Source organism: Oryza glaberrima, chromosome 4, assembly GCF_000147395.1.
Source record: "Oryza glaberrima chromosome 4, OglaRS2, whole genome shotgun sequence".
Lineage (NCBI taxonomy): Eukaryota > Viridiplantae > Streptophyta > Magnoliopsida > Poales > Poaceae > Oryza > Oryza glaberrima.
The window spans coordinates 19,023,507-19,049,366 of record NC_068329.1 but is presented as its reverse complement, the minus strand read 5'-3'; the positions used below and the strand labels follow the sequence as shown (position 1 = coordinate 19,049,366).

Genomic DNA, 25,860 nt, shown 5'->3' with positions numbered 1-25,860 from the left:
TTAAATTAGATTGGGCCGGCCGTGCTGAGAAGCCTGAGATTTGGCCAGGCCTGACTGGCGAGAAGGCCCAATTTCATGCTGGGCCCACTCTCTGCTTCCTGGGTCGCCCTCCTCCGTGACGCACCTTGACTGCCCCCGGTTTTTCCTAATCTCCGATTTAATTAACTTTTATCCCCAATTATATCCCCTCCTTTTATCTAATTTCCTTTCCTTATTTTTTTTCCTCTCTCTCTCTCTCTCTCTCTCTCTCTTTTCCCCCACCTCGCTCTCTCCTCTCTTCCTCTTCCCCCAATCTCCGACAGTTGCCAAATTTCCCTTCCCACCCCCAAACCCAAACCCCAGCGACGACGGCGACGACGCGCAGCAGACGAAAGCGAGCGAGAGGCGAGAGAAATCCCATCGTTTCCCAAACCCTAACCCCCTCCTCCTCCTCCAGATCTCGGCGGCCGCGCGGCTGATGCGAGGTGAGCCCCGTCCGCCCTAGGGTTTGCGGCGGGGTGCGTGGTGGTGGTGGTTGGGCCGGGGGGGACGGGGCCCTCCTGCTCGCGGGGGTGGGGGTTGGGTGGGGATGGCGGCGGCGCGCGCGCACGTGAAGGACCCGGCGCACCGGACCAAGGTGGTGCTCCGGAGGCTGCCTCCGGCGATCGCGCAGCAGGCCGTCGTGGAACAGGTCGACGCGCGCTTCGGCGGCCGGTACGACTGGTCGTGCTTCCGCCCCGGCAATGCCAGGTAACGCGCGATTCCTCTCGCCTTGCTCCCTCCGTGTGCGTCGTGCGGGTGCGTGCGTGCGTGTGGTTGGGGGGCGTCGGGGGCACGTTTGGTCTGTAGCTAGGGATTGGGTTCGAAGCTGTTTATTAGCCTGCGAATTGTGTACGGGGAGGTACCACCCCATGAAATTTCGTTAGTAGATTTCATTGGCTGGTTTTGATTGAGTAGCTGTGGCCAGCAATTAGCATTCTATAATCGTGCAATTTACAGATACAAGTTTGGACTGTTTGCCTCTATCTAGTGCATTTGGTTATGTCTAGCAACAAATAGGTTGCTGTGATCAAGTAGTTACTGAGTTTTAAGTTTGCAATCCTAACTGATTGTGGGCCATTTACAGTTCTTTCGCGTTGTTGTGATCTCGAAGCATAGTGGATTGTGTACTTCAAATTGTAACTAGGATATTTTGGAGGTGTATTTTAGTTTATTCTTATTAGATTTAATATTAGCTGTGACCAAATTATTGCTTGGAGATAGTGCCCACCTTCTTAGTTTTGTTGCATAATTTTAGCTGTAAGTGAACTAAATGTGCTTTTGATTGCAGCTAGTATAAGTGAGGTCAATATGTTTTTTTTTTATAAAAAAATTACCTTACCTTGCCATTTTGGCTGCTGGAGTAAGAGGTTTTGTTCTGTTTGTTCATTTTTATGCTTCTGTAGGATTGCCTTAAGACATGCTAGTTATAGAGAAAATTTCCTATAAGAAAACATGCACACTGCAAAACTACTTGGCAGCATTGAGCCTTTTTTAGTTTGTGCTGAGTGATGTGCAACGTACTGTGGCCATTCGTATGTAGCTAGTGATTCAATTGTTATGTCTGCAATTCTTAACTCATTGCCGTGGAAGCTAAATGATAGTGGCATTCTCCACTTCATTTTTATTCTCATTTTTCTGACAATGTTATTGCTTGTCCAGCCAAAAGAATCACAGATATTCTCGACTCTACCTTAACTTCAAGGGCCCAGAAGATGTCGTTGAATTTGCTGAGGTCTTCAATGGTCATGTGTTTGTGAATGAAAAGGGTAACTTTCACATTTATGTACCAACGTTTCTTTTTGCCATGCAAATTTATATTCAGGATTCAGAACTTATATTCTGATTATGTCAATGTTGTCACTATCAAAACTAGATACACATGCAGCAATATAAGCAGTGTGGATCTTTGTACAAACTAATAGTGCAACATAGAGAATCAGAATGAAATTGCAATTATTGAGCATTTACATAGTCTTTGAATTGGAGATTGATCTTGTCGAATAGGATTTTGGGACTAAACAGTAGGTTTTGCATATTTTTCCCTATTCAACTTATTGATGTCTAGTATTATTTTTCCCTTTTTGATTAGTGCGCAGCAAAGAAAATATTCAACTGTAACTATATAAATTCCAATATTATGGAAATAGTTTAAATTGAGAAGGCCCAACATTGTTGTTACCATTTTTGGTGTTATTAGAGATATAGAGGTCTCACTGTGGCTGTTATAGCGTTCTAGGTACTTGATTTTGCTATAAGTTTCCTTTTATATGTTGTCCAATTATTCCATTCCTAAGCACAGAGTTTCCTTTATATCTAAGCTTGGGGGCAACTGTGGTGTATTCTGGTCTTTTCTCCTTTACTAGTACAGTTGAATATGCATTCAAGCTACCTAAGTATTTGCCAACATACTTGTCTAATGTTGTGTAATGCTGTGACAATAAAGTACTATGATAATACTATACTTCTGTTAGGTTCTCCAAATATATCACAGTAGAAATTGATAACCTAACTTGCATTTTGGAGGCTGGAGACCATCCTACAAACACTACCTTTTGTTACTATTTATTGATTACTGATGTATGTTATTGCTATTCTTTCTTATACACTTCATAGCATTTTAACATTTTCAGATGCCTATTTTCAGCATGCTGGTATAATTGACATTCATGTTAAGTTATTTTCTTATTTTTGGTATTCAAGTTAAAAAAGAGGTTGACTTTTGATGGTTGCAAGCAAGCACTGCTTATAATGTGATATATTTTAGGTCGGAACATAAGTTAATACTTTTAATGTAATCAAGGTGTTGAGTTTTCCTTCAACAGTCAAGCACATGCTTGTAAATTTAATTTTGGACTATGCTTTTTTGTTTTAAATTTTATTGTCATGCATGCGGCCTATGGTTCCTGTCAGGTGCTCAATTTAAAGCTCTTGTGGAATATGCACCATCGCAACAGGTCCCCAAGTCAAACACGAAGAAAGATGCTCGTCAAGGAACTATAATGAAAGGTCCTAGACAATCATTTAATCTCATTCTCCATCCTGTAGGTGACACAATTTCATATTTATCATTACTTCAAACTTAGCTGGCATCTTTTTTGGGATTTAATATCCAGATCCGGAATACTTGGAGTTTCTTGAATCGATTTCAAAGCCTGCTGAGCATCTGCCAAGTGCTGAAATTCAGCTCGAAAGGAAAGAAGCTGAAAGGGCAGGTAAAGTATTGTTTGTAATATCAGATTATAATTATGCCTTTCAAAGATGCCAAGCATAAAAGAAGGGTCTATTATCAACTTGATCACTATTGCAGCTGCTGGAAAGGAACCACCTGTTGTGACGCCTCTTATGGTCTATGTTCGCCAGCAAAGGGCAGCTAAGAGTATGGCTCAGGTATACGTGTTCATTAAACTGTAGTATTGGTTTATATTATATTTTATCAACTTGAGGGTCGGCTAACTAGTACTTCCACATGTTACAGAGATCTGGAAGTAGTAGACTCAGTAGAAAAGTTGCGGGTGTTGTTACTAGCAGTCCTAGTCCTTCTAAAAGGGGTTCTGAGAAGCGCAGGACCTCTGCTTCGACGGTAAATTTCTTGCTTGAAAAAAATAGTACAATTTTAAATGGCCACAAGAGGTGGGGCTTCATTTTTTCATGCATATATTTTCATAGTCTGGTCTTGGATTTCATGAAATGAACACATCCTATGTCATGTTTTCTTCACGAAATACTACTATTTTAAATGGTCACAAGAGGTGGGACCCATTTATTTTATTTCACAATAGGTTCTTTTTATTTCTTTTAATATTTATTGCCCTTTCTCGCCATGGTGTTCGCCCTAATTTCAGTTTGTTTGTACTATCGACCTATGTCATGTTTTCTTTGTTCAAAACAAAATCCTGTCCCCAGTGTGCATTTCTGTTTGTGCTACTGTTTGTGTATTGTATGCTCTTATATGTTTTATACTCCCTCTGTTTCATCTTATAAGTCGTTTTGACTTTTTTCCTAGTCAAACTTTGTTAAGTTTGACCAAGTTTATAGAAAAATTTAACATCTAAAATATCAAATTAGATTCATTAAATCTAGCATTGAATATATTTTGATAATATGTTTGTTTTGTGTTAAAAATCTCATTATATTTTTCTAAAGAAGTTTGACTAAGGAAAAAGTTAAACAACTTATAATATGAAATGCAGGGAGTATATTTTATTTCTGGGCTATTGTTGTGAGTTTTCATCTATTCTTTTTCAACCTTTGCAAGTGTTTATGCTATTATATTTAACAAACAGTGCACTGTGTCTCAGTTTGGTTATTTTGGGTTTCATGCTGCATTGTTATAAAAAGTACCCAGTTCATTCCGCACAAAAACTATGCCATGAGGTTATGACAAGCTACTGTTTGTCTTTTTTTCATGTGATCTTCAGCAATATGTTCTACGAGAGAATGCTAAGGAGAAGCCAACTTATATCTTAGTGCCAAAGAGAGACGAGCATGCGCAGAGGGAAAAAGGTACTGCTGGAACTTCAGGTGGTACTGATTCAAGAAATAGATAATCACTATAACTTTGTTGTAACCATTCATATCAACATGTCCTTTTATTTTATTGATTATTACTAAGTATCTGTTCTCTGCTATAACATATCCATGCCTATATATGCTGATAAAAGGTTGTATCAACTAATGTATAGTTTGAGCTGAGTTAGGTAATAGGGTGATGACACTGATTGATTCAATTCTGTGAGAACTGAGGCAAGATCAAGTTGATCTTATTATGCTGTGTTGCATGGTGAAATCTAGCTATATGAAACCTGTACAATTTAAGTAAATAGGTTAAATCTTAGTTGTTTTTATGACTATTCCAAAACAAAAACTAAAACCACTGCAATGCTAAAAGCACCATCAACATAGACAAGTTTAGTTTGGGCTTGTTTACTTATTTGTCATAATAGCTATTGTGTTGAGATAGGCCTGTGGACATTTGTATGGCTACCTGCCATCCAATTATGGCAATGGCGTACCTTGTTGGGTGACATCTACTTTTGCTACACTACGTCAATGCCCTATCCTATAGAAAATGGATTTCATTTTGAACTTCCATCATTTTGTCTTTGCATGGAGTTCTATTAGTCAGTTACCTTTCCAAGAAGTGTATAGTATTATTCTTGTCGTCTTCTGTTAGCCTCTATCCTTCCAATTTGTAAATTGTTGATGTATGCTATTTTTGCACTTTCTGCCCATATGTCTTGATGAAAGTTCCTTTTTAGTTGTTAATATTGCTGTTTCGTTCAATTGTCTTGTAGATGCTACAAGTGGCGGGATTTCTGGTTCTGCTCATGTCGCGGAAAACAAAAAAGAGAAAATTGTGCTTTTGAAAGGAAGAGCAAGGGTCGATTCTAATGTAAGTATATAAGCTCCACGAATAGTTTGACCATTTTGTTGGTAACTGTACTGACTGTCATTTGATATGTTTTTTCCAGACATCTGATGTCACATCTCAGCAGCAGTCAGGGACCCCTATGAAAAATGCTGCACAATCTAGTTCTAGGCAAGATCCGCGGCTTGAGGGCAGTGGCAGAATTATTAAGACTATACTTTCAAACAAGGAAGGACGGCATGTGGTTACGTCTCAACATGATCAGGAAGGTCACATAATTACAGCTGAGAAGCGCCCACCACGGATTCCAAACCCACGTTCCATTGTTAAAGATCAGGTAGTTGAAAATGCTGAGAAAAACCATTTGGATGACAAACATAGTCATCTCCATGGTTCTGGGCCCATCAGTGAAAAGACTGAAAGACATGCTAGAAATAGAGATAGGCCTGATCGTGGTGTATGGGCCCCTCGTCGCTATGACAAATCTGCATCAGGTGGGACGCATTCCTCGTCATCTGAGTTCTCACCAATGCAGCAACATTCTGGTGAAAATTTCTGTCAGCAAGCAGATGGTAAGATTCCTTTTGAAGCGATTTTATTACTGTTCATTTGAGTTCTTGAGTTATTGTATTATTGAGGGTGAATAGCCAATTCAGTCCTTAAACTTTTGCTCATGGGTCAAATTAGTCCTTGATGTTTTACGTTGTCCAAACAAATCCCTAAAGATTATCATGTGGCTTAAAACGCCACATGGACATGCCACATCATTCATGCATGTACAGTCAACAATTAAATATCCATTTTACCCTTACATTTTCTATAGAAAAAAGAAAAAAAAAGGAAAACATGAAGAAAGCAATCTTAAAACAAAAGAAAAATGACACATTCTTTAGTTACCAATGCAACATCTTTTTCTTAATTCTTTTTATTTATTTCCTATGGAGAATGTATAAGGGTAGAATGGACATTTTAAATGTTGAATTTGCATGCACATGTGATGTGGCATGTACACGTGGCATTTTTATGGGTCCAAGGACTATATTAAATCACACTATAAAGTTTGGGGACTTATTTTGGCCAATATGAAATGTCAAGGACTAAATTGATCCTTAAGTGAAAGTTCAAGGATCATGTTGGTTATTCACCCTATTATTAATTATGTGACTTGATGATGCAAAGCAGGCCATGGAGAGAGAAAAATAGACCCAAGGGGTCATGGTGGTATTCGCGGAGGCCCTGTGGAGAATGGTTTGTATATTTAGTTGTTGCAATTATGACCATGAAAAATGATGCAAACTGTTCTCCAGATCATTTTCTGTACTATGGTTAATACTGTCAATCTTCAATTCAGGACATAGACATGCTAACCGCCGTGGTCCTCCTCGTGGTCTGAAGGAGATGGAAATTTCTGCAAGCACATCTGATGGAAAGCCTTCAAAGAGAGCCTCTGCCAACTATGGTGCTCATGAGGTGTGATCAGAATATAGTTTTTTATTCTGCCTTTGACATTTCAAGGGCCTATGTTTTGCGTGAAATGATTTTTATTCACTAGATTTCTTATAATATATGAATGTTATATGTAGAGGCAAGTGTGGGTTCAAAAATCAAGCTCGGCGACGTGATCTTGTCCAATGATGGTAAACTATTTGTGGTCCAGAAATTTTGTTTTGGTCTTTGGTTATCAAAACACATGCACCACAAGAAAAAGAATTACTAGAAGTGTGTCACCAAATACACGCTAATTTATTTGCTCTTTTGCAGATACTCATCAAAACAGATATTGCAAGTTGTGGAGTTCTGGATTTTGCAGCTTGATCCTGTGAAGTACTGTTAACAAAATGCCCCCGATCATATGCTTCCATGAAGTGCAATCTCAGATTTGTCAATCGAAATCTCAGCTTTAGCTGAAAAGGGAGCTTATATGATTTGATTCACAGCAATAGTGAATTAACATAACCCACTTTAGGTAGCTCTTGATTGCTTTGGGTGAGATTTGATTTGGGCCCAAGGTTGCTATTCTGGAGCAATGGAAGGATTTAGGTTGGCATCATTACCCTCGTGACAGTGGTCACATATTTCTGAGACCCCTGGAGAATATACACGACCTCAACTAATCAGAGATGGGTGTACATATCTCTAGAGAAAGAAGAGGTCTGGTTCTGACTACTGTTCGCAGGTTAGCGGTGCCATGTATCTACAAAAGAGATAAAAAAAAGTTATCAGACTGCCTGGTTTGCTAAATAAAAGTGAATTAGTTGATAGATTATGAGAATCCACTGTTTAGGCGGCTGCGACCGTGGTCACCAACAGAAGTTACCCTAGAGTGCAAAGTGGCATCTCATTTTGGTTTTGTGCCCCTGCCCCCCCTGAGTAACGGGATGTGGTATTGTTTTGACATGTGGAGGTTGATGGTGTGCGTCTTCCTGTTAATGTTTCACCAGATAATTATGGGGGTATTGTTAAGAATGATGATATGATGTACAGCATCAAAGGTGCTTGCTGTTTTAATCTTGAGCAAGTTCTCGTGCTTCTATGAAATGTGATTGTTAACAATTCGTTGGGTGCCTTAATCTCTTCTTTCTGAATGTATTTTTCTCCTGCTAGGAAAAGAGCAGTTGTTCTTGTGGAGCTATGGCCTGTTCAGTTTTTGCTACTTTTAACACTACCAAAATTTGGTACTACCTTCGTTTCACAATGTAAGTCATTCTAGCATTTTTCACATTTATATAGATGTTAAAAGAATCTAGATATATATAACATCTATATGAATATAAGAAATGCTAGAAATGATAGAATGATTTATATTGTGAAACAGAGGGAGAAGTGTTCAAACTACATACCATTGCCAATGCTAACCTGTTGAAAATTATTAATTTTGAAAGCTTCTACTCTTAAAAACACAACCGAAATTTGTTTAAGCTTGGAAACCAAATATATTCAACACTATCAAGTGTTTAAATTGTTACTATCTCGCAGTTCAGTAAAATTTTCATTGCATTCGATACGACAATAGCTAGGAAAGAAAGATCTCAATATTAGTGTGCTCATTAAGCTATAGTTTTCGGGATTTTAATCTCACGAAAACGTACGGGGCCAGTTTGTATCTCATGTATTGGGCCTCGAAATCTGGTATCGCAGCCCAATTCGCGGAGGTGGGCTGTATGGGTCGCGCTGGATTTTAGTATCAGTGGATCCAACCTAAAATACCCATCTGGATTTCGCCGTTAACTCACTCTCGGAGTCTCGGGCCCTCCTCTCCTCTTCCTCGCGAGTCGCTGGACGAGGTCGCCGCCGGCGACCCTCACCGCCGTCGCCGTCGGTCGCCGGCTCGTCGCCCCTGCTTCCTTCGCTCGCTGCCCGCCTCATCCACGGGTCTCCTCCCCCTTGCCGAATCCTAGGGATTTCTCCGCGTCAGGTGGCCTCCTCCCCTTGCCCGAGCCTAGGGTTTGCTCCGCGTCGAATCCGCGCACCACCTGGACGCCGCCGCCGCGATGCAGAGGTACGGGCTGCAGCTCCGCACGAAGCCGGCGGCGTCCTCGTCGTCGCGGGCGCCGCCGCCGCCGCCGGCCCGCCCCCTGGCGGCCTTCGCCGACGATGGCGACGATGACGTGGAGGCCGACATCCTCCGGCAGTCGTACAAGAAGCGATCCCAGCAGAAGGTAACTAGCTCGAATCCCCTCCCCCAACCCCTCCACCGTCGCCGGCTGGGCCGTGCGGGTCACGAGTAGATTGACTTACTTATTACCCTTGTTTGGGGTTTGCGTTGCGTGCTGAAGGTGGAAGAGCAGCAGAAGAAGGCGATGGAAGAGGATCCCTCGGTGTTCGCCTACGACGAGGTTTATGACGACATGAAGCAGAAGGCCGCCCTCCCCAAGATGCAGGACAGGGTAGTTCGCGAGGTAAGTCTCCCTCTGATTTGATTACTTAATTCTCTTGTGCTTTGTTTATGGTCACCGGGATGTTCCAAAGAGTATACATTATTAATTTTTAGTGAAGGGGTTGTATTATTTCCCCTCGTGGTACTGATTTAATGATGGATGTGAGGCAGTCGGGTTTTACTTTTGTTGCTGAAGCTTAGAGATTTTGTGCTGTTTGATAAAAAAAAAGCAGTAGTTGTTGCTTGAGCATAGGGAGTTTCATTTTTGGGGATTAGCAGCTGCCAGCTGGTATGTTTGCTAGATGTATATTGGAGCATACTTCAGGGCTAACTGAAATCTACCTTCATGGTTGATTGTCGGTAGTGCAAGTTTGTGATTTGCTATTTTTACAAGGAATTGTTTGGTTCTCCCAAATGTGCACTAGCGCAGAGAGTATGTAAATGGCTACTCATCGTTTGAATGCTATGCTTCTCTCAGTCAAAATACATTGCGGCACTTAAGGAGAAAGCCGAACAACGTAAACGAGAGCAGGACATAATTTATGAGAGGAAGCTTCAAAAAGAGAGGAGTAAGGAAGACCACCTATATGGTGACAAAGACAAATTTGTTACATCTGCCTACAGGAAGAAACTTGAGGAGGAGCGGAAATGGCTGGAGGAAGAGAAGCGGCGGCAGCTTCAAGAAGAAAAGGAAGATGTAAGCTTTTCTCAATTTTTTTTCATGACTCTTGATTATGTGCATGTTTATCTCCATAATTTATTTCTACCAATGCTTCTTGTGTTGTCTCTTGTGAGGTTGGTCATAACAAAATTATGCATTAAACTTGATATTAATTGAATTGTTGTAATGTTTATAGTCAAACTCTTTAGTTTGAGTTCACAATCTTCAAATTAATATGCAGATGCTTTTTGCTTATTTTTATGTTATATTGCTAGAAGAGTACGAGAGAGAAAAGAGAGGACCTTTTCACTTATTTTTATGTTATATTGCTATGCAAAATTGTAAACCTACCTTTTTTTTATATGTTTTTAGCATTCTTTTTAAAGGACTGTCTTCACTTTGCTTTTTGCTGGTTACGAAAAACACTATCTTCTGGTTGCTGCTTACACAAGCAACCTTTCGGGAATCTGAAATATGTTTGTTGATCACCAAATTAATGCAATAGTTTTGTTTATCTCCAAATCAGATACTCCCTCCATCTCATAATATAAGGCGCGCATGCATTTGAAGTTTCAACATTTCAAACATTTGACCAACACTTAGTATAATATAAAATGAATTTTATTTGTTAAAAATTATATCATTAGATCGAGATTTAAATTTACATTCATATGGTTATAATTTTGTTACTACAAACCTTATGGTATATGAGAAATTATAAGCTAACATTCGTTTTGAAGACTGTGCCAACTTTGACCGCGCCTTATATTATGGGATAGAGGGAGTATTTGCTAAGATAAAATTACTTCTAATGGTTCACAACAAAAAATTCTTTTGGCTCACTGTAACTGATTACGTTTCCTTCGTCTATTTTTGTACAGGTTACTAAGAAGAAAGACTTGAGTGATTTTTACTTTGGTCTTAGTAAGAATGTTGCTTTCGGTGCACAGACACATGACAATACAAAACATGCTAAACCTGAAAAGTTAGACGAGAAAGTTCAAGATGCTAAAACTAGCAAGGTTGGTGCTGAAGTATCCGATCGCTCTCCTAAGCGCAAAAGGGACTCCGGTGAAGGAGCAGAGACGGCCAATGAAAGTAGAAGTGTGGAAGAACCTGCTACAACTCAATCAAGGGATTCAGCTGCTGCTAGATCTACCGAGAAAAATGCAGATGTTTCCTTGGATGCTCCTCAGACCCAGACACCAGAAAATACCCAACCAGCTCCTCAGACCCAGAATCCACAGAATACTCAACCAGCACAGATCACGGATGAACACTATAAGAGAAATGCTGATGCACTTGCTGCTGCCAGAGAAAGAGCTCTGGCGCGGAAGAAAGCCAAAGCGCAGCAGATATGAAGTACGAGGCAGAGATACTCACCGAGTTTTTTCTTATAGGCTAAGGTCATCATATTCTTGTTTGAGGTTTCGGGAAGACTGTAAAATGATGGATGGTTTCACCCTTCTAGCATTTCCAGGAGATAATCCCCTTGGTTTGATCTGCATGATGCTCTACCTTACTTGATCAAAATATATGTGCAGGCAACCCTTCAACGTTAGAATATCTCGTTCGGCTTTTCTGAACATTTGTTCTGCTGTAAGATGGGAAATAACTTAGCACAGTGAACTGAAGGTTGTATGCATATGTTCTCATTCATGTATACCGTTGTACTTTTGTAACTTGAGTGATTGAACGCGATATGATTTCTGCAATGGCACTAATTACTACTACTAGTTACACTCCATTCCATGGTGAACGGGATTACTTTAATTTTCTCTCTTCTCTCAAATTCAGAACCAAAACATTGAACTTTGTCAGTTAATAACAAGGCATAAAAGTTGTTTATTCGACTTTACTGGATTTCCCTTTTCATTTTTTGAACTGGCCCGAATTGCATTTTGAGATATTCGAATTTTGAAACATCGCATCTTAATTAGTAGTAGTATTATTTTTTTCATCAGTGGTTAAATGTTGCTGTCTGCAATTAGTGCCTGAAATGAGCCGCTGACAGTCTGAAACTCTGAATGTCCCGATAGCGATGGATACTAGCCCCACGCAGCGGAAGGCGATGACTCCCCTCCGTTTCAGCTTCCTCTCGCTCACCGCAGGGGTAAAAGGGGGAACGTAGCCTACACAATACGAGCCCGAGGTCTCTCGTCGACTCACGCGCGCACCCACCCACCCAAAACCCTAGCGCGAGTGGGGAGGGGCGAGGGGGTGGTAGTTGTAGTAGCAGCAGTAGTAGAGCTAAGCTAGGGTTTTCCCTCCCCCCGCGCGCGCAGCCGGCGGCATGGAGAGCCTGGTCCTCGCCTCCTCCTGCTCCGCTTCTCCCCGCCTGCCTCCCCTCTCCGCGGCCCGCCGCCGCCGCCCCTCCTCGCAGACTCTCCCGGCGACGGCTGCGGCGTCCGGGCGGAGGGGAGCTGGGAGGTCCAAGCTCGTCGTCGTCGCCGCCGCCGCCGCCGCGGCCCGCGGGTCCGGGAACGGTGAGGGGGGTGGTGTGCTTCTGTGTGGGTGTGCTTCCGTTTTAGGTTTGTTCGTTAGATGCGAGCCGGATGCGCTCTTTGGGTAGGTGCGCGCTGAAAGCTCTCGTATGCGCTCGCTTCAAGTGTCCGTGCTATAGTGTTTTTTTTTTTGTGGGATTGTCAGGAATTTTATTATACTCTGTGTATCAGCTGGATCCATCGCTGTGCCATGGGCTTCGTTAGTGGAATTGAGTGTGTTATCCTTGCGAATTTAGTGACCTTAAGTCATGCATCCGTGATGGAATACTGTCTTTATTTTCGTAGTATGGTGGCAGTTGGTGAGTTAGTAATGGCCACCTTATCCAGTATTGGTAGTGTGGCAAATGATGAGTACAAAATGGTCAGCATATCTGTCCTTGTTTGTAGTAATAGCCGACGAATAGACAATCCCAATCAGCTTAGGATTTCCCCCATTTTAATCTTATGCCGCCGGAGGATCTCCATTATTCTGATTGTTTAGTTGTAACAACAGGTTTCGAGGGATTAAAGACAAATGGATTTGCAAGCATGTCGTCTTCGACCAACAGTGAGAATATGTCAACTGGAACGGGTTCCCTACCTCCCATGCCACCCCCATCGTCATACATGTGCGCCAGTTTCCCTTCTTTTGTCTGGCTACAATTTTCTCAACTTACACTGCATGATGACATGTAAATCCTTTGTGCAGCGGTTCGCCTGTTTTCTGGATTGGAGTTGGTGTAGCATTGTCCGCAGCATTTTCTATGGTGTGAATACAATTACCTGTAATGCTTTTTTGTGATTAAATGTTCTTAGAGTTGTATTTTAATACTTGGTGTTGGCTGTTATATCAGGTCTCTTCGATGGTAAAGGTGAGTTCACAACTTTCCTCTGTTTCTACATCTTCAAATGGTATGTACCCTATCAATTGCATACTTGATCTTGAGAATGACCCATGGTCACCTCTGCATACTAGTACATAAGCAAGAGAGGTATTTTAGTGAGCTTTTTTTGTGATGAACCTACATACCCACATGTGAGCCATGCCTTCCTTTCTAGTTCTTAATAGTTTGAAGCAATGCATGGCATATGTTCTAGCAAAGGTGGTACTGTTGCAGTGTACTCCCTCCGTACTCGTAAAGGAAGTCGTTTAGGACAATGTTTAAGTCAAACCTTGGGAATATAAATCATGAATAACTCTCAAGTTGTTGAGTTTGAAAATGTAAAAATTATATGAATAGATTTGTCTTGAAAAATACTTCCATAAAAGTATACATATATCACTTTTCAATAAATATTTTTATAGAAACAAGAAGTCAAAGTTGTGTTTTGGAGACCGTGTCGCTGTCCAGAACGACTTCCTTTACGAGTACGGAGGGAGTATTGTAGTTTTGTTAGACAATTCATTTTCTTATCACATAATTTCTAGTTCTTTTCAATATTGATAAAATAGCATAATATCCATGCATTGTGATGGATGTCAAAACAATTTGGTGTACTCCCTCCGATTCCATAATTCTTGACGTTTTGGACAAAGTTGAGGTCAAATTTTTATAACTTTGACTACCAATAACTTTAAAAATATTTAGTTTAAAGGTACTAGAACAGCATATTTAGATTTGTCTTATAAAGTACAATAATAAAAGTAAAAATATATATATTTATTATATATTATAATAGAAAAACATAGTCAAAGATATATTTTGAAGACCGTGTCATTGTCCAAAACATCAAGAATTATGGAGCCGGAGGGAGTACTCACTAAGATCAATTTTTTTTATATATAAAAGACTAAAGGAAGTCCTCTAATGTAAATTCTGCATGTAAAATATGATCATATCACCTCACCCAGCTTCAAAATATTGGCATGTAAAATAGTGCAATATTTTACAAAAAAAACCTATAAGTAACACACACGTATACATAAATTCACCCATAAAAGATCCAAAGTGAGGATGATACAGCATCATCACTTCCACTAGTTCTTTTAATTACTAGAGAGTTAACATTGTTGCACCACTTCTTTTCTCGAAAGTATATCGTGATGTATCCATTGTTGCACTGATTTAATTAATACAATGTTCTCTTTGTAGGTTTGATCTGTATAATGTCTTGTTGGAACTTAAAATCGTATAACTCTCTCCCTTGCTTGCCAGTTTTGACACATTGCTAATTCTGATGCAGAAATATGCAATGCAACAAGCATTCAAGTCAATGATGACCCAGGCACCGCCAAACACTTTTGGCTCAAACTCGCCTTTCCCATTTGCCATGCCACCACAGGCAGCTCCTGCAGCTCCTAGCAGTTACCCATACTCACAACCAAGGAAAGATACCTCTCCTCAATCTGCAACTGTCGATGTTTCAGCTACTAAAGTGGAAGCAACTGGAACTTTGGAAGAGGCTGATGTGGCTGAACAGCCAAAGAAGAAATTTGGTATTGGCCGTTTATCTCTGAGAATTCTTCTCCAACTATCAGTGAATAGGGGATGGAGCTTGTGATTAGTGTCTAATCTTATGTTTTCTTCATACTTTTGTCATGCATATCTCATGTTATTGTAACAAAATGTTTGCAGCCTTTGTTGACGTTTCTCCTGAAGAGTTGCAGCAAAAGGAACTTCAATCTTCACTGGAGACAGTGGATGTAAAAAGTGAGAGTAAACAGAGTGAAACTATGGAGGATACTGAGCAAAAAGTAAGTTGCATGAAGAAGCTTTGTAATAGGCTCCAAGTACAATTCAACTAATCATTTTCAATGATCTTCATAGGCTCCAACAAATGGAACTGCTTTTAAGATGAATGAAGGTTCTGCTAGCGGGACAACTGAATCTAGTAAGTACTATTATCATTAGCACATTTTTATTATTCACATTTAGTTTTTTTATTTGTGTTTCTGTTGAAGGATTTTTAGTTATCTGCTGTTGATAAATGTCCTAAACTGATTATGTATGTAGGCAATTCAGGGCCTATGTTGTCCGTTGATACAATTGAGAAAATGATGGAAGATCCAGCCGTGCAGAAGATGGTTTACCCGTAAGTTTGGGACCAATATAAGTCAGAATTTTGTCTACATGAATAGATATCTTTGACATCTTTGAGGACAGTGCCACAACAGTATAACATGAAGTTAATTCTGCATGGAATAACTAATTGTTTCATTTCTGAAGTCTTCAGTTCTTGTAAAACGTGGAATAATAACTGTGAATTAAGAGCTCACATTTTGAAGTACCTAAGAATTTTGAAGGTTGCTAATTTCTTCAAATGTTGCAGCTATTTGCCTGAGGAGATGAGGAACCCTGATTCATTCAAGTGTATGCTCCTACTTACTTTTTAACACTCCGATATTACATAAATATATGTTCTGATATAGTGAGGACTGATGTCTGGAAATCTTATGTTACAGGGATGCTGCAGAATCCAATGTACCGCCAACAACTACAGGATATGCTGTAATACACTCTTCCTTGAATATTTTCCCTCCAAGCCAGTTGTTGCTAGGTCACTTTTAATTTGTCTTGAACAATGAAGTTGTCACGTGCTAGGATTATTTGGGATGAAACGGGGTGAAGGAAAATGAACTGGATTATAATAGAGGAAGAAACAGGGAATGACCCTGAACCTAAACGGCGCGACGCTCTCCGTCGCACTGAGAAGGCAGGGCTGATGGGCACTAAGATAAATATTGATCTAATGCCTAATTGATCTGGGATAGGATCCCCTCCTTATATAGATGGAGGACTACTTAACCTAATCCTAACAAACCCTGACTATCCAATGGGCCTAGGATTCCCGGCCCAAAGCCCATGACATTACTCACCTCTTTTCGAGCAGCTCATCCTCGAGCTGCAGCAGACCCTGCTAGACTCAAATAAAACACCATAACCTAAACTAAGACTCTTAAGCCTTTTACATCTCGGCTTTTAGAATTGTGGTGGACTGGCCTGTAGAATTGTGCCTTGTATTTGATGGGTTATGCCAACTTTAGTTGTGTTAGTGCCACTGATCATTACCTACAGTCTATTATGTCCCTTGCAGACTTGCGGTATTATTGCATGATGTAACTAATATACAAATCTTATCTGGCTTTCCTTAGACTATGCTGATGTTTTTCTCTAAACAGAAACAACATGGGTGGATCTCCTGATCAATGGGATAACCGAATGCTCGATCACTTGAAGAATTTTGACCTTAGCAGTCCAGAAGTCAGGCAGCAGTTTGGTGAGTGAATTAAACATTTCCACATTTACCTAGTAGTTCCTGATTGGAACACTGGAATTCTGTTTAGCTTCCATGCTATGCTTTAGTACCCTGTCCCAGTGAGCAATTCGATGATATGTGCTATTCCCCCCCTAATGCGAACCTGTTTTTTATTTCTTTTCTGTCTTCCTTTCTTTCTTTTTGGGCTATAGTGAAGTCATATGGAGCATATGTTCTTTTACCCCCTTTGTCACTTTCTGGTGCTAGATACGCCTAGCAGAGTTTTTCGCACCTGCTCCCATTATTATGTCCTTGCATACTTGGTAGGTGGGTGGAGATAATTAAACTGGATTGTGATTCCATTGTGCTGAACTAGTTTTCTATTGTTTGCAACAATTCATCTATTGCAAAATTGTTCCATCGCATTTTGTAAAAAGTTATTCAAATTCAAATGAGCATATATGACATCAATCTATTTTGTGTTTGCTCAGCGCAAGTTGGCATGACTCCAGAGGAGGTAGTATCGAAAATAATGGCAAACCCAGAAGTTGCTGTTGCATTCCAGAACCCAAAGATTCAAACAGCGATCATGGATGTAAGTTTCTGTACAAATTCATTTCATTACTGAATAAACTGTTGCATCTTCTAACAAAGAATCATCTTGATGCAGTGCTCACAAAACCCGCTCAATATTGTAAAATACCAGAACGACAAAGAGGTATGTTTTCTGTGTATTCCGGTCATCTATTGGACCTTTATCAATTTACTCAAAGACTTGAGATGGATTGCATCATGCTTCTCTTTCTAATTTGATGAGTCTGCTTTTAGGTCATGGATGTTTTTATGAAGATATCACAAATCTTCCCTCAAATTAATGGCTAGTGGATCGTCGCCGTGAGATTGCAGTTTTGATTTTTGTTGCCCTATCATCTCTTCCAAGTGGCTGCGGTAACATCTGTTGATCGGCTGAGTAAAAGGAAACGAAGTTCATCTGTTCAGTCATTACGGACAAGATGTAAAAGCTTTCCTGTCAGGGTTTTTTGAGTTGCCAATGTACATCATCATATCGCCTAGTGTTTGGTTTGGTAGTGACCCTGCCTCAAGCCAGAGCAGGCAACGAAGCGAAGTTAAGGATTTTTTTTATTTACATCCCCGCGCCCCCGTACAACTGTGTAGCTTGTGCTTTGACGTTACGAGGTTTGTGGTAGGTTGTGAAGATGCAGAGATAGTTCATATCACCTCAATTTTGATAATATTATGTATTATATCTGTGTTAGCATTGCAATGCAAGCGAACACGTTTACTATCTTCCAAAGCAACTTGGTTCGATTGGTGCTTGTGTTACTCTACATATAATTTGGAGGCTAATAATTCAAGTTCTTGAGGCTACTGAGCTCATGATCATACCATAGTGATAGAGGTATGTTTTAGGTTCCAGGATACCATTGTCTACCAGTGAGGTAACCAGGACAAACTGCCTACTTTCAGCTGATCACGAGCAGAGAGATCCGGTGGATCTACCATTAGTGCTCTGTTTGGATTCCCATATGAGGGGCTCTCCCGGCAAACGATGCGATCAACAATTCCATTTCCATTATCCAAGACAGGTTCTTTGCTGCTTTGAGTTTGCTTCACGCCGTTTTGTTTTGATGGAGAGGCGTGAGAGCCGAAGGCCACCGCTGCGCTCCGGCCTCAAACACGGGCGGAGCACCTGCGTCACGGCTCACCACGCGCGCACACGACGCATTTTCTCTTCTTCTTTGTCCGGGTCTCGACGTCTCGTAGCCGCAGGTAGTAGACGACGCGTGCGTGTGCGTGGCGGGGGAGGTCGGTGGTGTCCAACCCCCACCCCCTACTATACGCAGCCAGCCAGCCAGCCAGCCACGCACACCGGCGCCACCGTCCCCCCCGCCCTCCCGTCCCGTCTACGTACGTAACACCATCCTCCGTCAGATACCACCACCACCACCACACCTGAGCACCAGCAGCGGTATAACTAGCGCAAAGTTGCCGCACGCAGGGACGCAGCCCGCAGTGCAGGCGGATTCGAGATGAGGTCACACGGTCTCACACCATCCACAACACCAGTCGCCCCCGTCAGTCGTCAGACAAGTTGTGTGTCTGAGCCTGAGGCTGCGTCGTTACTACTCGCTCAGACAGACGAGCGATCAGCGTTTTGACTCGCGGCATACGTCGCAGGGACCCCGCGCGCCGCCCAACGGGTCGTTCGTAATCGCAGCAATGGCGCGCCAGCCAATCCGTCCGGACTTTTTATTTTTTTGTCGTTGTTGTGACAAAATCCTCAAATGCGGCTACCGAGCACCGGCACAAACGGTGAGAAAAGAGGCGACTTCACTTCAAAAGAGTAGGCTGAGTAGGCTGCACTGGAGAGGTGAAACAATATTTTCTTTTTAGAAAGTATATATAACCTCTAGCCACTGCAGCAACTAAGAATACACGTGGTCATAATTATGATATTACTACATCCGTCCCCAAAATAGAGTTTTAGGCTTAACGTGAGTATTAACAAAGTGGTTAAAGTTAAATGGTAAAAATATTGTGATGGGTTGAAAATAGAGAGTTGGTGGAGAATATGAATGGTGGAATATTATGATTGGTTGAGAAAAAAATGTAGGTGGAGAAATTATTATATTTTCGGACGGATGGAGTAACGTTTAAAATCTGATAGGTTGTGCCATGCATTTTCCATTCTACCACTGCACCAATAATGCTTCCGCATGAGACCGAATATAGAGGGAGGAAACAAACAATCTTTTGTTTTTTAAGTGGGGAGAAAGTGATTCTGTTGGTCAATTGGATTGCTTTATTATCACTAGGGCCAGTTGTTCTCATATGTTGTTTTCGTAAATTCTAAGACGTCACTGTAATTTTCAAGACCCATTAGCTCTAGCTCTACAGGTGTTTGTTTTTTTCTCTTAGCAAATGAGGGTGCAAGGTTTGTTTGCAGTTCAGCTGTTCCATTCAGGAAACCCACCAACTCTCAGAGATAAGCACTCTCTGATCTCCCCTTTGTTGCTTTTTAAATGTGATTCTGTTAATGATTATTGGTACGAAAAAAAGGGTAGTACATCGCAAGATTGATGTCCCACTGCTTTTTTTTTTGTCACGTTCGCAATCGAAGACTTGAAGTTGTACAGTCTGCCGCTTTACGACTTCGAAAAATATGTAAAGTTGTTTTCATGTTCAAAGTAAAATAAACATCTGGGTCTGGTCAGTGCTGCATCGGCCTCAGTATTTACATAAATTTCAATGACGGATACCTTTCTGAAATCATAGCTATGTTGGAGCATTCGGCAACATGCAGTATGTTAATGAGTTCTTGATTCAGACAAACATAGTCAACGAAACGACATGGATGTATTAACAAATTAAACTTCAAGCTGAAGATACAGAAAAGTCTGCACTCTGAATAGTGCTTTGTCGCTCGCACACTGCCAATTTTTGAAGAAAAGGTGATGTTCATTTTATGAAACCAATACATGTTTTTTTTTTCTTCTCTTCTCTGCATCATTTACACGGATAGAAATATAGAATTCAGAATTTGATATTGATCAAAATCTAAAAAGCCTATGATTTCGCAAGAAAGGCTTATCGCTGGCGAAAACACGAGAAATTTATCACACATATTATAGAAAACTAAAAGTACAGGTGAAAAAAAAAAGGCTGTGGCCTTCAGTAAAAATGCAGATGCAACTACTAGTTGACCTGGTTCTCATGTTTGAACACGATCCCCACCACAAATATATTACAGCAATTTTTTCCAGATAGTTACAGTACAGCACTTTGTCTTTGCTCTAGGAATCTTTGTAAAGAAAGGCTCTGAAGAACCTTTCCCCCCAAAAAAATGACCAGGTAAAACTAAAAACTGATTCTCAGGCCAAAAGCGCAGACTGATCTGCATCATTCGCATTGAAAAGGCCACAACACTGTCACGAGGAAAATTGTAATTCAGGAAAGGTCTCTGGAAAAGGCGCAACACGCAGCAATTCGGTGTTCAGATTGTTGCACACTTGTGTTCTCAAAATCTTTATGTCCTCACGTAACAAGAAGCATTCAGCTGAGCTAACCTAACATCAAGACAATATTGTCTGAACAGTCTCCTGCACCAGCTTAATTATCTTATCACCAACACAAATTCATAAAAGAACACTGCAAGGTTAGTGAAATGTTTGTAAGGTAACACAGATTAGAAGAAAGATGGAAAGATGCAGGGTTTCGTTTCCTCAACTGCAAACTTTTTCAGAGACAGAAAAAACTAGTACAAGAATGCAATTGACACCTCAACCCCTGTGGCTTGCACGAAAAATGCACAAAAACTAGTACAAGAATGTACACGGATTAGGCCGGTCTGTATCTCATAATTGCACGAAAGTTCATCTATCGAAATCAAGAACACGGAGTTCTTCTCTACATCCCTGTTAATTCTACGCGTCTACCGCGTGTAGATCAAAGATTACAGCGAGATGAAAATTCGTTTCTGACTTTGGCCATGTCGTCCCATTCACAAACATCTCGAGAAGAGACCGAATGTTTCTCATCTCCTCCATTCTGGACCTCGAAGAAAATACCAGCGACTGACTGATCTTCGTTTTTCAGTTCGTTGGTCAGCAAAGCCCTGAAACCGCGTAGATGTGCGTGTGTGCTTCAGCCTTTAGGTCTCAGTCTTCAGTTTCGTCAGAGAAAACACCAAAAATAGCTGTCCGATGTCACTCCATGTCTGTTTTATACGGCATAATGGAATCAGGAGCCCACAGAGAGAAAAGTATTACAGCTACTTAAACTGTATTTAATTGCAGTGTTGGAGCTTGTTAATTGCCATCTTGCAGGGTAAAGAAATGATCTTGACTTGTAATCAAATGTTTTTTCTCTTCAGTCACTAGCTGGCTGTCTCAGCAATCTGCAGAGCACACATGCCATGGATGGAGAATCTGGATCTTAGCTGGGACTCTTGCTTGTGGCAAGGCAAAGAAGACCTAGAAGAAACCTTATATGTGATGATCTCTGATGATTGCGTCCAAATCTGATACTTAAACAATAACCACTATCAATAAGATAGATTTTTCTGATGAGTAATGAAAGTGTTAGGGGAGGTGTTTCTAGATCCGGAAACAATAGATTTTTCTGATGAGTAATGAAAGTATTAGGGGAGGTGTTTCTAGATCCGGAAACCGCTCCTAGTATTCTCCCATGATCTCACTTCCTGAAAAAAAAGAAAAGAAAACAAGTACAGTTTCTTGGCCATTTTCTCTGCTGAGTGAGATGAGCACAATGATGATTCAATAATTTTCTCCAACTTCGCTGGACTTTGAAAGGCCTGGCCACATTGTGGGAGTTGCACAAAATGCCATATGAGAAATTACCTTTGCTTTCACACATTAGAAGGAAAATATCAGTAAGTAATTTCATCCTTCCCTTTTGTAATCATACAACAGAAGAAATGATCATCTGCTTATATGACCTTGTGAAGATCGTGCATAAAAAAAATGAACTTAACAAAAAGTTCATATTAAGATCTCCGATTATGGTGGCGGACCTAGAATTTTTCTTCGAACATAGATTGCGACCCCATTGGAAGATACTTGTCACTAAGTCACAACCACCATTGTACTATCATCACAACAGAAAGGATAGTGGCTATATGTCAAAAGAGAGGATTCTGATGAAATGTACTACAGCTTGCTTAAAATTCATATGCACAAAAGAAAAAAAAGAAAGAATCCCATTACTAATCACAACGTGGTCCTCCAAAATGCAACACCATAACTAATTAACAAGCCACCTATTTCCTCTTGACAAGCTATTGACACACATCAAATCACTCAACAAAGTTCTCAAAAAAAAAAATCACTCAACAAGAGAGAGAGAGAGAGAAATACCAATAGTGCATTCATATTTCCATACTACCCAACAACCAAGTTAGCCAAAAAGAAGAAAAACAAAAAACACCCAAATCTTTCCCATTACTTTTTCTCAAACAACAACAAAAAAAATAAAAAAAAATCTAACAAAAAGTGATGAAGAGGAGAAAGAAAAACATAGACACCAACCTTTAAACCTCCACCCTTTCCCTCCCTCCCCCATTTCCCCTTCTCCATCTTCTTCCTCCTCCTCCCCAACTCGCGCCAACAATGGTCGTCTCCACAAACTCCTCCTCCTCCTCTCCTCCAACCCAATGTCTCCACCTCACCTCCTCCTCCTCCTCCTAGCCCTCCTCCTCTCGCCGCCCCTCCTCCTCGCCTCCTCCTCCTTCCCCCTCCCCACCATCGCCATCGCCGCCGTCTCCAACTCCAGCTCCAACCCCTCCAAGCAGCATCTCGCGTGCGGGCTCGTGCCGGCGGCGGGGGGCGCGGCGGCGGGGTACAGGATCTCGTGCGCCAGCGTGTCGAACAGGTCGGCGGCGGCGCCGCACGTGTACGCGTATGGCGGGGACGGGACGTGCTCGCCGTACTCGGCGGTGGTCGCCGGGGACGGGTACCTGTGCTCGGCTGCGCCGACGTCGTCGCCGCCAATGTCGATGCGGTGGTGGGATCTGAACGAGGCCGGGGATGGGTCGAAGCGGGTGTACAGGGGGCGGGTGCTCTCGGCGGTGTCCGGCGGCGGGGAGTCCGTGTGCGGGCTCGTCGGGGAGAGGATGCAGTGCTGGAGGTGCCCGTGGGGGGAGGGCGCGCCGGCGAGGGTGGGGTTCTCGGCGGTGGCGGTGGGTGGCGGGTTCGTGTGCGGGTTGGTGGTGGGGAGCGGGGAGGTGAGGTGCTATGGTGGAGGGGAGGTGGTGGGGAGGGAGCCCGCGGGGAGGAGGTTCATGCTGCTCGCCGCCGGCGAGAGGCACGCGTGCGGCGTGGATGATGGCGGGGTGGTGGGTTGCTGGGGGGAGGCGGCGGCGGTGGCGGCCGCGTCGCCGCCGAGGATCAGCCGCGCGGTGTCGACGGTGGCGGTGGGCGACGCGGTCACGTGCGTGCTGTGGGGGAACTGGACGGTCTCGTGCTGGCCCGAGGGGGAGGCGTCGCCGCCGCCGGCGCTGGCGGGGCAGCAGTTCGTCGCGCTGGAGGCGAAGGGGAAGGTGGTGTGCGGGGTGCTCATGTCCGACTACTCGCTGCAGTGCTGGGGCGCAGGCGTCGCGGGCGGGGTGAGGAAGGTGTTCGACAAGGTGCTCCCGGGTCCGTGCGCGCCGTCGAAGTCGTGCTCGTGCGGCGTCTGGTCGGGCTCCGCGCAGCTCTGCGCGGGCAGCGGCGGGGGAGGCGGCGGAGACGTGTCCGTTTGTTACCCCTGCGGCTACACCCCTCCTCCGATGGCGCTGTCCCCGACGTCCAACTCGTCGTCGTCGTCGAGCTCTCAATCGAAGGGGAAGCGTCGCCCGAGCAATCTGGCGATAGCGTTGATCAGCGCCGGAGCTGGATCGGCGCTCGTGGCGCTCCTCGCCGCGCTCGCGGCGGTTTACTACCTGCGCCGGCACCGTGGCAGCAGCTCGCCGGTCTCCGGGCGCATCCACGCCGAGCCGACGGGCACGGCGCCGCGCGTGGAGCGGCGGCTCAGCGCGCTGCTCTCCAAGGGCCCGAACACGACGGTCGAGCAGTTCCCGCTGGTGGCGCTCCGCGCCGCCACCGACTGCTTCTCGCCGGCGAAGCGCATCGGCTCCGGCAGCTTCGGCGCGGTGTACCGCGCGTCCCTCCCCGACGGCCGCGAGGTCGCCATCAAGCGCGCCGAGCGCCGCGACACGGGGGGCCCTTCCTCCTCCTCCGCCGCCGCGGCGCGGCGCGTCGACCACGAGGCGGCATTCGTCTCCGAGCTCGCGCTCCTCTCCCGCGTCAACCACAAGAACCTGGTCCGCCTCCTCGGCTTCTGCGCCGACGGCGGCGAGCGCATCCTCGTCTACGAGTTCATGCCCAACGGCACCCTCCACGACCACCTCCACAGGCGTGCGGCGTCGGCGGCGGCGCCGCTCTCCCCGCCGCTCGCCTCCTGGCCGTCCCGCCTCCGCCTCGCGCTCGGCGCCGCCCGCGGCATCGAGTACATGCACACCTACGCCGTCCCGCCCATCATCCACCGCGACATCAAGTCCTCCAACATCCTCCTCGACTCCTGCTGGACCGCCAAGGTCTCCGACTTCGGCCTCTCCCTCCTCAACACCCTGGACGGTGACAATGCCGCCGCCGGCGACGGAGGCAATGCCGGCGACGGAGACGACGAGGAGCGGTGCGTGACGGCGGGGACGGTGGGGTACATGGACCCGGAGTACTACAGGCTGCAGCACCTGACGGACAAGAGCGACGTGTACAGCTTCGGCGTCGTGCTGCTGGAGCTGCTGTCCGGGTGCAAGGCGATCCAGAAGTACGAGGGCAGCGGCTCGCCCAAGAACGTGGTGGACATGGCCGTGCCGCACATCGAGGGCGACCGGGTGCACCGGGTGCTCGACGCGAGGCTGCCGCTGCCGACGCCGTGGGAGATGGAGGCCGTCGCCTACGTCGGCTACCTGGCGGCCGACTGCGTCAGGCTGGCCGGCCGCGACCGCCCCACCATGAGCGAGGTCGTGGGCGTGCTCGAGCGGGCCGTGGCGTCGTGCGACGAGTACGAGGAAGGCGGCGCCGGCGCCGGCGGCGAGCCCGCGCTGTCACGGTCGTGCACCGATGGGTCCACGGCGACGTGACGTGGCATGTCGTGGAATGGAATGCCCCCATTTGCATGGTTGGCCTCCCTTGCGCAAGAACAACGGGGAGGAGAGTTTTCTTTTGAGGATTTTTTGTTTGTTTTATTGTTATTGCTTAGCATTAGTCACAGAACATTCATTAGTATTTTATAGAAAAGAATCAAAATTTTAGTGTAAATGGTCTTCTGACATTGTTTTGATTTGAAATATTTTTGGATTTTCTCCCCCCCTTTTTTGTTCTTTTCTGGTCTTAATATACATATATTGAAGTCTTCCTCGACAATTTTCTTGCAATAGTCGCCCTAAACCCTAAGCAAAATATAGTATTATATATCAGTTGCAAGCATATATCAAATAAATCTATAAGACTAGTAAATGCAGTATTACAATATTAGAGTAGTTGCAGCTATATATCAAATAAATTGACAAGATTAGCAAGATGTAACATTGGGGTAGTTGCAAGTACATATCAAATAAATTCTTTTTTTTTAAAGAAGATGCAAAAAAAAAGAACATGTATACACTATATATACATATGCCCTTGTATAAAATGTATATTCTACTATTTTTTAAGAAATACTCCACATCATT

The 25,860-nt window shown here is 43.6% G+C and overlaps 4 protein-coding genes across 5 annotated transcripts; all 4 read left to right on the top strand.

Moving 5' to 3' along the window:
• The first annotated feature begins 239 nt into the window (after window positions 1-239).
• On the top strand, window positions 240-7,927 carry LOC127771208 (regulator of nonsense transcripts UPF3). 2 transcript variants are annotated; one of them, XM_052297053.1, is made up of 13 exons: window positions 240-729; window positions 1,681-1,787; window positions 2,932-3,027; window positions 3,135-3,233; window positions 3,329-3,408; window positions 3,497-3,601; window positions 4,440-4,524; window positions 5,316-5,413; window positions 5,493-5,961; window positions 6,572-6,637; window positions 6,741-6,859; window positions 6,973-7,026; window positions 7,151-7,927. In XM_052297053.1, exons 1-12 carry the CDS (start codon window positions 569-571, stop codon window positions 7,009-7,011), a joined length of 1,524 nt encoding a protein of 507 aa, XP_052153013.1. In that variant the 5' UTR covers window positions 240-568; the 3' UTR covers window positions 7,012-7,026; window positions 7,151-7,927. The 2 variants fall into 2 exon arrangements, with proteins under 2 accessions (XP_052153013.1, XP_052153012.1); XM_052297052.1 differs by having other exon boundaries at window positions 4,440-4,542.
• Window positions 7,928-8,608: 681 nt separating this feature from the next.
• Window positions 8,609-11,674, top strand: LOC127771210 (uncharacterized). Its single transcript, XM_052297056.1, has 4 exons — window positions 8,609-9,048; window positions 9,166-9,288; window positions 9,745-9,963; window positions 10,809-11,674. The coding sequence occupies exons 1-4, from the start codon at window positions 8,881-8,883 to the stop codon at window positions 11,286-11,288; spliced, it is 990 nt and encodes a 329-aa protein (XP_052153016.1). The 5' UTR covers window positions 8,609-8,880; the 3' UTR covers window positions 11,289-11,674.
• Window positions 11,675-12,056: 382 nt separating this feature from the next.
• LOC127771209 (protein TIC 40, chloroplastic) lies at window positions 12,057-17,938 on the top strand. The gene is made up of 14 exons (XM_052297055.1): window positions 12,057-12,413; window positions 12,925-13,039; window positions 13,120-13,177; window positions 13,265-13,282; window positions 14,595-14,847; window positions 14,987-15,105; window positions 15,179-15,242; window positions 15,365-15,443; window positions 15,681-15,721; window positions 15,814-15,859; window positions 16,531-16,628; window positions 17,099-17,202; window positions 17,278-17,325; window positions 17,436-17,938. The coding sequence occupies exons 1-14, from the start codon at window positions 12,221-12,223 to the stop codon at window positions 17,487-17,489; spliced, it is 1,290 nt and encodes a 429-aa protein (XP_052153015.1). The 5' UTR covers window positions 12,057-12,220; the 3' UTR covers window positions 17,490-17,938.
• Window positions 17,939-22,604: 4,666 nt separating this feature from the next.
• Window positions 22,605-25,544, top strand: LOC127769850 (serine/threonine-protein kinase-like protein CCR4). The gene has a single exon (XM_052295509.1). The coding sequence runs from the start codon at window positions 22,801-22,803 to the stop codon at window positions 25,267-25,269; it is 2,469 nt and encodes an 822-aa protein (XP_052151469.1). The 5' UTR covers window positions 22,605-22,800; the 3' UTR covers window positions 25,270-25,544.
• Window positions 25,545-25,860: the final 316 nt, after the last annotated feature.